At 33.6% G+C, this 13,239-nt stretch overlaps 1 protein-coding gene and 1 non-coding gene across 2 annotated transcripts; both read left to right on the forward strand.

Annotated features, from left to right (window-relative positions):
• Window positions 1-295: 295 nt before the first annotated feature.
• On the forward strand, window positions 296-7,479 carry LOC126889603 (probable ATP-dependent RNA helicase DDX47). Its single transcript, XM_050658076.1, has 7 exons — window positions 296-525; window positions 590-848; window positions 1,756-2,159; window positions 4,016-4,239; window positions 5,724-5,856; window positions 6,563-6,691; window positions 7,278-7,479. The coding sequence occupies exons 1-7, from the start codon at window positions 418-420 to the stop codon at window positions 7,416-7,418; spliced, it is 1,398 nt and encodes a 465-aa protein (XP_050514033.1). The 5' UTR covers window positions 296-417; the 3' UTR covers window positions 7,419-7,479.
• On the forward strand, window positions 5,567-5,661 carry LOC126890830 (small nucleolar RNA SNORD70). The gene has a single exon (XR_007700482.1). It is a non-coding gene; the product is annotated as a small nucleolar RNA SNORD70 (small nucleolar RNA).
• Window positions 7,480-13,239: the final 5,760 nt, after the last annotated feature.

The raw sequence follows: 13,239 nt of genomic DNA on the forward strand, positions 1-13,239 counted from the left end.
GATACACAGAAATAAATGGTTCTGATAATACAATGGTGCATGTACAGCCACCTGATCATGTATATTCAGGCCCGGTTTTCCGGCCCAGGAATGTTTCTTTCATACCACAATTTTACGTATTTTTAATAAAAATGATTCCAGCCTGTAACAAAGTACAATCTCTTGTAGATGACGAATTCAGCAGGTAAAACTGGCTATTTATCAACCAATATTCTTTCTGGTCCCCCTCTAATTTGTTCCAACGGGCATCGGACGTCACTGACTACAGTGACTACTGACACTAACTGACATTTGACATTAATTGACAATGACAATTGACTTTTGAACATCTTTTGCTTTTGATCGAACGAAATGACGAAATGTTGCACGTGGTGTTACAGTTTTAATGAGTTAATTGATATATCTTATTAAAAAATAATGTCAGACAGCGATTCATCAAGTCCAGAAAATGACAATGAAAGCGGTAGCGCTACTAAAGAAGCTGTAGAACAACCAGAGCAGGCCCAAGTGGCTTGGAAAGATTTGGTAAGTTTTGCACGTGGCCTCCCGATGGAGTTGCACATGTTTACTATACATAAATTTAATTTAGGGTCTTGTAGATGCGCTTTGTAAAGCATGTGAACAGTTAAAATGGAAAGAACCATCGAATATACAAAAGGAGGCGATACCTGTAGCGTTGCAAGGAAAAGATATCATTGGATTAGCTGAGACAGGTTCGGGCAAAACGGCTGCCTTTGCTTTACCCATACTTCAGGCGCTTTTGGAGAACCCCCAGAGATATTTTGCACTGATTTTAACACCTACCAGGGAATTAGCATTTCAAATATCTGAACAGTTTGAAGCCTTAGGTATGAACAATTTTATACTATTTCGTCTGTCGTTCTGATACCTCATAACCCACAAAAATTGGAAAATGCGTTTTTTGCAGATTTGTATAATGTAAAGCTAAACTCGCATGCTCAAAAAACCTTGTAATGTAAGCCATACTTCATTACTTATATCTTATATTATTAAATGGGGTTTCTAATAGCTTGTATTGCTATTGCTGAGTGTATGAATAGTAATAGTTTTGGTTGTCTACTGAACAATCGTGATTTTGGGGTTATGAGGTATTGGAGCTGCCTTTTCCAACATATATGAAGTGATTGTGTGTTGCACATTACACAATTAACGTGTAATGTGTGCTATATTAGAAAGACATTTGTGAAACGTAGGTCACATAAACCAGTATTTGTGGAAATGCAAAGAATGCTTGGCGTCGACATCTATATGTGATGAATTATTCTTTTGTGGAAGTCATCTGACCCTTTCCCAACTAATAATCTGTGAGAAACTAACCTACAGGGAAGCAATAATAGGTGCCACCTCTGGAACTAGGGGGATTCGATGAGAATGGAGAACCCCACACTGTGGAGCTTGACTAATTCTATTTCTTCCACATTAAGTATCGTAGAGGATATATTTATGACTCTATAAGATGCAAGGTGTCCTAACCCACAATTTACCAAAACGCTTTTCAAAAAGTATTTTTAGATGCAGAGTGGCTCAAGCAACCAATTCTTGAGGTGTACTCTGCATCTGAAAATACCTACAACACTGTGGCTTTCTCTCCTATTTGTATCTATGATGCATACCTGAGTAATTGAATAATATATGAAATTACTACATACTATTCGTCACTACCTCTGAGAAATTTCGTTTAAACTTAAAATAGCAACTTAAGGTTTCACAATTTCCTAAAACGCATATTTTTAGGCTCAAGCATAGGTGTAAAATGTGCAGTTATAGTTGGAGGAATGGACATGATGTCCCAAGCACTGATCCTAGCCAAAAAACCTCACATTCTAATAGCAACTCCTGGCCGACTGCTCGACCATTTGGAAAACACAAAAGGGTTCAGTCTCAGAGCCCTAAAATTCCTCGTGATGGACGAGGCTGACAGAATTTTGAACATGGATTTCGAAGTTGAAGTGGATAAGATTTTAAAAGTAATTCCCAGGGAGAGGAGAACGTTTTTGTTTTCGGCTACAATGACACAAAAGGTTAAGAAATTACAGAGGGCCTGTCTGCAGGATCCTGTTAGAGTTGAGGTCTCCACTAAATATCAAACTGTAGAGAAGCTGCAGCAGTATTATATTTTCATTCCTGTCAAATTTAAGGTAAGAATATTGAATATGACCAAGATCTAAAGCCTTGCTTTATACACACAACGCAAAAGTCTAAGGATATTTTAATAATTTGACAATACCAATGACAGAAATTTCATGACCATATAAATTTGCTTGTACTATAACTGTTGATACAGACACTCACTTCTTATCAAAAAAAAAAATTGTAAAACTGATAGCAATACGTGTTTTAGAATGTTTTTTATAAGGGACAAAAAAATCAACATTTTATGTTTTGTTTACTTTTAATTTTAGTCACTTTATACCATTCTTGCTTAATAGGTGAGTTAAAGATATTTTCTTTTTACCATGCAACGACAACATTTAACGTTGGACGAGATGAATAGAGCCGAGGGGCTGCTTCAAGCTGGTATGCGACAAACTCAAGTTGCTGACCAGCTGGGTGTCTCCCAAAGCGTCGTAAGTCGTTTGTGGCGTCGGTTTAGAGCCACTGGGAGTCCAGCCGAGCAACATCCAGGACGTGGTCGCTCTATAACCGTCACTCAAGACCGATATTTAATTCTAAATGCCAGAAGGCAGCCAACAATCACAGCACCCGAGCTGGTTAATGAATTACAGCTTGCACATAATGTAACAATTAGCCGCAGTGCTGTGAGGAATCGTCTCCATGAAGCCAATCTTCGTAGTCGGCGACCACTGAGATGTCCACCTCTATCTAGAGGCAATCGCGCTGCAAGATTAACCTGGTGTCAAGAGTTCAGAATTGGACTGACAATGACTGGGCCACAGTTTTGTTTAGTGACGAGTCTAGATATGGATTTCATCCAGATTCTCGTCGGATAAGAGTTTGGAGACGACCCGGAAATGGAGAACGATTACGATATCTTCAAGAAGTGTATGCATGCAGAGATGGTACATTATTGGTATGGGGCGGATTTATGATTTACGGAAGAACTGACCTCATTTTCCCACGTGGCTTTCTCAGAAGTCAGCAATATTTGGACACTATTCTTGAACCTGTTGTGCGCCCGTTTGCTGCTGCTGTTGGAGAAAATTTTTACTTTATGCATGATAACGCTCGACCATATGTTGCGCATATTGTAACAAACTGGTTGGATAACAAGGGTATTGATGTATTGCCGTGGCCAGCACAATCACCGGACTTGAATCCCAGTGAGCATGTATGGGACATGCTCCAACGAAGAATTACTCCACATATGGGCAATATCTACAATGAGTTTTAATTCAAAGAGCTTCTGAGAGAACAATGGACACAACTACCTTAAGCAGACATTAACAATGTGATTCGGAGCAGAAACAGTAGATGTAGAGCTGTGATAAACCAACGTGGTGGCCATACTTCATTTTAAGTTTATATTTCGTATTTTTGACATTTTACGTTGGTATGTGAAACATGGGTGATTTGCAATATATTTTTTTTGCTCCAATTTTCTGTTTTTTTTTTTGCAATTTATGGTTTTTGACATATTAAACAACAATTTAAACTACAAATTTTGTATTATTTTTTTAAGTTGATTAGAGATAAACAAAATGCGCCTATTTATAAAAAGACTTTTGCGTTGTGTGTATTATTATTTAATACATTTTAAATATTCAGTGTAGTATTTGATAGACTAAAACAAATTCATTCCTTCTTGTTTAGTGCTTATCTTATAGTAAATCATTTTAAATTTATTAATCTATCAAAGTATCAGAAAAATATAATTTATTTTATTACACATTTTGCTCATGATGTATACATTATTTAATTGACGCATAATGAAAAGTACACACTTCTTCGTCACTACCTCTGAAGCCTTATTTCATTAAACAAAAATATATTATTTTGTATAAACCATAAACCAAAATCGTACATTAATTTTTAGGACGTCTACTTGGTGAACATTTTGAATGAGTTGGCCGGTAATAGTTTTATGATTTTCTGTTCTACCTGTAATAATACCATCAGAACAGCACTAATGTTAAGAAATCTGGGATTAACTGCTGTCCCTCTGCATGGTCAAATGTCCCAGAATAAAAGATTGGCTGCGTTAACAAAGTTCAAGGCGAAAAATCGATCTATTTTGATATCTACGGATGTGGCCAGCAGGTATGTACAGTATTTCTTTAATATCAAATGTAAAAACGTACTTTAGATTTTCTTAAGTAGCTCAGTTAAAAAAAGAAATATGTAAAAAATGTTTTGCAGCTACAGTAGAATGTCGATAATCCGGAGGTCAAAAATCCGGACCGTCAATAATCCGGATTTGTATCTAGCAAAAATATCTGATTCTTTTAAAATAAATTAAGAACTTCGCTGCGAAAAACAAACCTCTACCGCAGTTCAAAAATATTTTACACATTTTTTTACAAGCCCAAATAGTGTCTGATGTTTTTACTGTACACATGGTGCTATTATAAATTAATTACAATACAGTGTTTAAACATAAAAAAATGTTTTGATTAATTTCACCTCTAGACACTTTACTGTACAAGAGAAAACATAAAATTTTAAAACGTTTGTTGTAATTTAATGTGTATATTGGCCTTTTTTTTGAGGTAATTTCGATAATCCTGGTAATTTGACAATCCTGATGGGGTCCGGTCCCAATTAATCCGGATTATTGACGTTCTACTGTAGTTTATCAGTACAATTTCTCCAAAGAAATATGGCTGATCTGACAATACCTCAATACAAATTTTTCATTAACTATGTTCCCCCTGTGATTGTATAGAAAGAGATGGGCGCTTGTGGATAAGTGTTACTCATTCTATAGTACAGCTCCCAGAACAAACCATGGCCGATGACAAACACTGTTGTTGGTCATACACCCACTTAAACTTTACTCAGAGAATCTCTCTCACTGGCCACGGTTTGCTCAGGGAGCTGTGCATGCTTGCCCTTTATTTGCTGAAGTAATATGCCTAACACTATCTGGGTGCTGACTCAATATCTTGCTGCATTTATATTGTAGTGTTTTGGTAAAGATGACCCTGGGATTGCTTCATCCATAATATGAAACTAAACTGGCTTTATACACACTTTTGTCTGTATACTCAATAGAAAAACAACTTGTTTCAGTTAAAGTCAAACAAAGACCAACCTCTAAGTGAATGTTGTGAATATCCACATATGCCGCCTGAAGCCATCATGCACACCTGACTTTAGTAACGGTATGATGTTATAAGGTGTCATCAGCATTCAAAGGGTTAAAGAACATCAAAGAAGATATTTCCAACAAAATCCTGCGTTTGAATGGTTTTTAAATTGGTTAATGAATGTGGATAGCCATCAGCATTATAGAAGTTATTGTTATTCCGCATCCTATGGTCATGGGACTGTATGTAGCTACTGAATTTACTTTCAACTTTGCCACTGTCTTTTGGATAAATATACACAAAATAAAATTTGCCAAACAGCAAATAAAACTTCTAGTTTTTATGTTGTCTATGATGCATTACACTGTGGTTGATTTTAAATAATGAAATTAACAGTTCTATTATTCGTCACTACCTCTGAGACAATAATTATATTACTGAATAGGACAAACAGTGACAAAATGTATATTACAATTAGTTTTTGTTTTGTTTTAGGGGATTAGATATACCACACGTAGATGTAGTTATCAACTTTGACATACCAACACACAGTAAGGATTATATTCACAGAGTGGGAAGAACAGCACGAGCTGGAAGATCTGGTAGGGCTGTGACTTTTGTTACTCAGGTAAGATTATTTATGCTAAAAGTATTTACTTGTGACATCATATCGCAGCTCTGTATCTAGCTTTCTCTTTTCCTTAATTGCTATGCTTCTCGCATTTTCAACATTTTGGTGTTTTAGCTCCTTTGCTCTTTTTCTCGTTGATACTCTTCCTTTTTAACTCTCCTTCTCGCTTTTTGTAATTTTCTCATTATTGTTCATTATCTTGCCTTTTACCTAACTCTCTTGCTCTTGTTTATTTTTCTAGTTTATTTTTTTAGATAGTTCTCACTTGCTCCCCAGACCCCACCTAATTATTTTCGATCTTTTTCTCAATTGTTCAGTTTCTCGTCTTTCTTTATAACTCCCTTTTTCTTTATCTTTCTAGCTTGCTCTATTTTTCGATTATTCTTTATGTTGGCTCCTTTTGTTGTTATTTTGTATCTTTCTCTTCTGTTCATTTTCTCACTTCCTCTCTCTTGTTCCTGCTTTGGATTGTCTTCTTTGTGGATATTTCCCTTGGTAGTTCTTTTTATTACTATTTCTCTTCATTGCTAGTTCTCTTTCTTGCTAATTGTTTTTATAGCTAGCTTTCTCTACCTCCCTCTGGGGACATACAGTAAAGAATTTTTAGGTTAGTAACCCAAATTGTCTTACACTAAAATTTGGTACAAATTCAAGTCTTCAGTTTTTGTTATTATAATATCTAACATGTAAATTTTAATTTCAGTACGATGTTGAATTGTATCAGCGAATAGAGCAACTGATAGGAAAGCAACTACCGTTATACAAAACTGAAGAAGATGAAGTTATGGTATTGCAAGAGAGAGTTGCTGAAGCGCAGAGAATTGCCAAAATGGTATGTATATGAGATTTTGGCATATAAAAAATATGTAAACAGAATAAGCCAAATATTGTCGTTTGGTAGGGATTGAGATAATATTAGTTATTTCCGTATATTTTCATGAGCTTCAACTCGTATTTATTTACATTTGTCATCGATTTGGTTATTGAAAAAGCTTTTTACAATTGACACATCTATACTAACTTTAAATCTTCTACTTTTTGCCTCCTCTCTAATAAGTAATGTTCTTCTCAATGTTCTAATAAGCAATGTAGGTACTTAAAATTATTTACTCAAAAAAAAACCTTTTTTTTTTTCTTGACTTTTTCTTTCCTACTAGCTATAGCCAGTTCCAGTTCTTACGCTTCATTATTTCAAATTTTATAATGTAATATATTGTTCCTAATAATTGTGCAACTAATTATACTGTAATCAACATTCAGTGCTTCATTCATGATTTCAAATTATTATGAATATTCTTTTGTGCAGTATAACTTAAAGCAAGACCCTTTTTCATAAAGTGTCCTAAATATTTTGTCTTCATAAAGTTAAAAAATAAACCTTGTTTTAATGTGTCTGTAATACATTGATTCTTTTTCAGGAAATGAAAGATTTAACAGACAAGAAGGGAGGCAAGAGGAAGAAGGGAGGTGATGATGATGACACAGAAGAAGCAACAGGCGTAAGGAAGAGGTTAAAAGGTAAAGGTGGCAAACAAAAGAAAACTGGAAGAAAGAAGTAAATTTAGTATGTAGTTAATATTTATTTACATATATTTTTTAATAAAATGTTTACAGAATGAACATATTTTGTTTTATTGCAACATTCTAGCAGGTTTACAGTGTCTTAATGCCAATAAAGGTTCTGGTCTAGAGAGAATATCTTGTTTTTAAGGAATTATGCATTTTCTTTGTATAGACCTCTGTCTTATTTTTAATAAATCTTTGACCGAGAATAGGGGGTATCACTTTCCATTACAATTTTAGGTGATGGGTACGTATTTTCGCCTGCAATGCTATTCAAATGGGGATTCATTTTTTTCGAATCCTGAGAAAACTGATAAGTATTTTTGAAAAATTTAAACGCAGAATGAAAGATTACGTTATTAGCGAGGGCCGAAAGTCCCTGAGAACTTCTATAATGTTTATTTAAAAATAAGTTACAGGGGTGAAAATGAAGAAAGTCCCTGAGAACTTCTATAATGTTTATTTTAAAATAAGTTACAGGGGTGAAAACTAAGAAAATTTAGTGTGATTTTTAATTTCAAATATCTCATTCAAAATAAACCTTTTATTTATTCTAAAGGACTTTCGGTCCTCGGTAATAATTTAGTCTTTCATTCTGCGTATAATAAAACAATAAATATTTTTAAAAAATATTTATTGTTTTTTTCAGGGTTCGAAAAAAATGAATACATTGTCCGTGATAATATTTTCCAAATCTATCTTTGTCATACAACGCACTCAGTCGAATAGAATATTGTCAGTCGGACAGTGACAATTTTAAATATTTGACATGGCATCGGGAATATTTTAAGTTGTTGATTAAATAATATTGATATATAGTGTATTTGATAAATAATTGATTTAAGACGTGAACTTAATAAAAAGTTATTTATTGTGTATTATTTATGGAAGATACAAGCAGAGAATACATCAAGATATATTCTGTGATCCAAGTATTTTGTTGTTAAAGATGTTCAAAATTGTAAGCGTTCCATAGTTACAATATAATATTATTAAAAAATCACTTTAAACACTTTTCCTTTTTTCTCGATTGAGCATTAGTTTTTGTTGTACATATAAATTATTACAATCACTGAATACATAGTGAAAAAATTACAACACTTATTAACTGAATTAATAATTTACAATTATACAAATAACAGTTATCCAAGAACATTCAAAAGACATCTCTTTAAAGTTAATCATGACATTTTCAAGTAGAATGAAATTCTATTAGTAATGTTTACATATCCATACCAGCGTGCATTTTACTACACGTAATTTGCCGTGTAAAGACAGAAAAAGTAGGAATAGCCGTAAAATATTTACGAATTATGTACCGATGGCTTTAAGAGAGACTTTCCCACATAACAATTTCATGTTCTTAGTAGATTCATAGAACATACTTTTCAGAAAAAGTATATACTAAGAATATGCGTAATTACCATTGCGAATGTGCATAGCACATACTGAGTATATACTACATTACAGTACTTAACACGTTAAGCCCCATGTGTACCACACTGGCACACACTCTAGTTTTATCTGGGACCGTGTGTACCTATCAGGCCACAGCGAAGTGTCGTGTTCCTAATGCCGTGGCTCGTCGAGGATCGCATTTGCCGTGCTTTCTTATGTATAAATGTGTGTAAACGGTCTGTGGTAAACAAAATCAGAGGTTGGTCCGTTAAACCACGTGTTCACAAACAGGTTAGGTTATAATTTCTAACATGCTTCAGTCAGTATCGGTTCGAACGTCTAACGAGGCTAACACTATTTTCTCTTCAGTTTTTTGTTAAAAAGTGGAACTAAAAAATAAGATAATGTTCCGTAAAGGACTATCGGAAGACGAACTTCGCAGACTTGCTGAGGAGAGTGACTTTAGTGATAGTAGTATATCTGAAAGTACGTTTTATTATTCTGATGCCGATCCAGTGTACAATGAAAATGTTACTGATGGTTCTTCAGACTCATACAGTAGTGAATATGAGTCTCGTAGAAAAAAAGCTAAAATTTGCAAACAAACACAAAATTGCAAAGAATTTACTGCAGGTTCTAGTTCTAACCAAAAGGAGGCTGATACAAGAAGGATAGGTAAATTATTTAAGAATGCACAAATTCGGTTTGTACTTTACTTTTTTTTTGCTTTGTAGAAAAAGCTGAATCTGCAAACGTTAGCCTGGAAGCTGTTATTGACGATGTATCAAGAAATAAAATAACTGCAGGTCCTAGTTGTATCCAAAAGGAGGCTGATACAAGAGGGATAGGTAAGTTATTTAGGAATGCACAAATTCTGTTTGTAGTTTACTTTTTTTTTGCTTTGTAGAAAAAGCTGAATCTGCAAACGTTAGCCTGGAAGCTGTTATTGACGATGTTGTATCAAGAAATAAAATAACATGGAGCGATGTGCCAAATCCAGATGATCTCAATAAGTTCGAACTATCATTTACTTCAGGAATAAATCAGGAAGAACTCGCAAAACTTACAGACCACAAACCAATAGATTTCTGCCTACTGTTTATCGACCGTCAAGTGCAAGATTTGTTGGTTACTGAAACTAATAAATACGCCGAACAAACCATAATCGCTGGTATTGTAAATGAGTCAATAACGAAACATTCGCTTATGAGTAACTGGAGACCAATTGACAGAAAAGAATTGCTTCGATTTTTGGCTCTCATTATTTGGATGGGGTTAGACAGAAAACCGAAACTCAGAAATTATTGAAGTAACAATTTACTTTACAAAAATGAAGTTTCTAAAATGTGTGAAATAAGTAGAAGTCGATTTGAAATATTATTACACTTCTTTCACATTTCAGATAACGAGAGCTGCCCACCTGGAAACAGACTCTACAAAATTTCTCCTCTTGTACAAATACTAAATGAAAAGTTTCAGAAAATGTGTACTCCTAGAGAATCGTTATGTATTGACGAAACTATGGTGCCATTTCGTGGTAGACTTAGTTTTTTGCAATACATTCCTGGAAAAAGACACAAATATGGAGTCAAATTGTTTAAACTTTGCGTCGCAGATGGATATACGTACGCCGTTAAAGTGTACGGCGGAAAAGAGATGCAACCATCTGAAAAATCGTTAGCATCCAGAGTGGTGATGGAACTTATGCAACCGCTTCTAGATACAGGCAGAAGTTTATATACTGATAATTTTTATACGAGTGTTGACTTGGCTCATGATTTAAATAATAGGAAAACCCATTTAGTCGGAACATTACGTTCCAATAGGAAACATAATCCCAAAGCGGTAGTCAATGCAAAATTAAAAAGAGGTGACATGAAGTATCTACAGAGTAATACAAAAGTTGTTATCGGAAAATGGAAAGATAAACGGGACGTTTTGTTTTTAACGACCAAGGATATTCCTTTGATGATAGATGTTCAAACAAAACGTGGACCTGTTCCCAAACCATCGACCATTGTTGACTATAATTCTGCAAAATCTTTTATCGATGTGTCGGATCAAAAGGCTGCATATAATTCCCCTGTTCGACGAAGTATGAAGTGGTATCGTAAATTGGCTGTGGAATTACTAACAAATACCGCACTTGTGAACTCTTTAGTTCTCTACAAATCTGTTACTGGCAAACATCTCTCAATTACTGAGTTCCGTGAACAGATTGTTCAAAGTCTTTTAATGCCTCAAACAACTTCTGAAAACTCTTTAACAACTTCTGAAAACTCTTTAACAACTCTGCATACGTTGGACGAGAAAGAGAAAAGGGGAAGGTGTTCAGCATGTTACAAGAACTTTTCGAACCGTGAAGGAAGAGCATCAGCGATGAAGAATGCCAAAAGGGTATACACTTTTTGTCCGGCATGTGCCGTTAATACCGCATATATGTGTGTTAAGTGTTTTGTGAATATTCATACATGTTCTTTGAAAAAATAAATTGTTTTTGTATTTTTAAACTTAAAATATCTTAGGGAGAAGGTATTTGATTATCTTCCTGGTGTGAGCCAATATGGCACACATGGTCCACATTAAAACAAATTACAAAAATAATTATAAATAGACCGTGTGTACCCTGTTGGTACATGCTGTTTTTTTACTTAAAAAATGTATTTTGTTTTTATTTTAGAATAGAAATAAATAGTTATACACATTCTTATTTCAAAATTATTAAAAAAATGTTCCGGTCTGACAGAAAAATTATGTCATGATGGTCCGGGGCTTAACGTGTTAAACGTTCTATGTATATACTTAGAATGTACTACCGCACTTCTTTTCAGTATATACTAAGAATATACTTTTTATAACATTCCAAGGACGTGCTATAAACCTTCTATTTATATACTTAGAACGTACTACTACTGCAAATCTTTGTATTAGAAGAATATATTTTTAAGGATATTCTAAGAAAGTGCTATATTGCTCAGAAGTATGTTTTCAGCATCACCTAATCTCATCTTAGGTTCTACTGGTTCTACCAAATACCTATTATATTTACATATTTTAATGGCAAATGAGAATGTAGTTAGTACCTACATTCTGCAATATTACTTAAAAAGTAAGTACAGATTTATAAATTTTAGTTATCTATATAAACTATTATATTATAATATTTAGCTAAACTAAACTATGTATGAGTAACTAAAATTTATATACTTATATGTAGGTACTTACTTATATGTATTTATTAAATAATATTGAGTTATCAAAATAGATTATACCTATTTTGAAGCACCGCAAACAAAATAAAGGAGATTATGTATGTTCTTTAGTCCTAGTACTTTATCATTGGTCTTCATCCTACTTCATAGATACAATAAATACTAGTAATGTCTATTTTGGACTTGGATTTCATATTTTACCGTTGTTCAGGTAAGAAATGGTCAGAATAAGACAAGACGGACGGGGTTAGAGGGATGGGGGATATGTATTGTGGAATAACATCGGTGCAGAGCGGTGGTTATAGTGTTGCCAAACCGAGGGAAATTTCACTTTTTGCGGGAATTTTCAACATAAAAGGTGATAAAGGGAAAAGTTAACTCAAAATGGAATTTTTGTTCCAGTCCAAATTGTAAGATATTAAAAAAAATCAAAATATTTGAAAATAATTAAACATAATATGTTTAATTAGAAGATATTATCTTCTCAGATTTTGTAAACAGGAGGGAATTTTTTTATAAAAGTAAGAATTTTTAAGGTTGACGGAAAAATCTTACTCGACGGTTGGCAACACCAAAGCCGTGGGTTTTGGCCATAGATAAGGGGGTGGTTTATTGGCATGCTTTGGTTCTGGAATGGCCCGTATTGAATTGAATGTACCTAAATTCAAATTCCAACGATGTACCTAATGGTAAATGGTAAAGTTATTTCAATTATGAAAACGAATTTTTAATAATAAACGTTAATACAATTAATGTTTAAACTTTTTTACCATACAACAATTTTGAAATGAAATTCGTCCAATACTACCTACATACATAAATTTTATTAATTATTCTAAAATATAACGAAGTTGATAATCTATAAGGCTAATATTATTCATACTTCCTATACATACATATTATTTTTAAGATATTTTAAAAGTATCTACTTATAAGTATGTGTTAAGAATGTACTTATAAGTATGTGCTAAGAATATTCGATAAAGGTATATTCTAAGAATAAACTTTTACGAATATTCCGAGTTACTACGTACACGAATGTACTCAGTATATTCGGTACGAGAATATACTTTAAAGTATATGCAAAGAACATGAAATTTAGAATGTTTTTTAAGGTACATGCTATGCTTGTACTACGCATATACTAAAAAGAATATACTTCGACGAATGTTGGTAGTATATGCTTAGAACATGATACGAACATCAT

This window comes from Diabrotica virgifera, chromosome 8 (assembly GCF_917563875.1).
Source record: "Diabrotica virgifera virgifera chromosome 8, PGI_DIABVI_V3a".
Classification (NCBI taxonomy): domain Eukaryota; kingdom Metazoa; phylum Arthropoda; class Insecta; order Coleoptera; family Chrysomelidae; genus Diabrotica; species Diabrotica virgifera.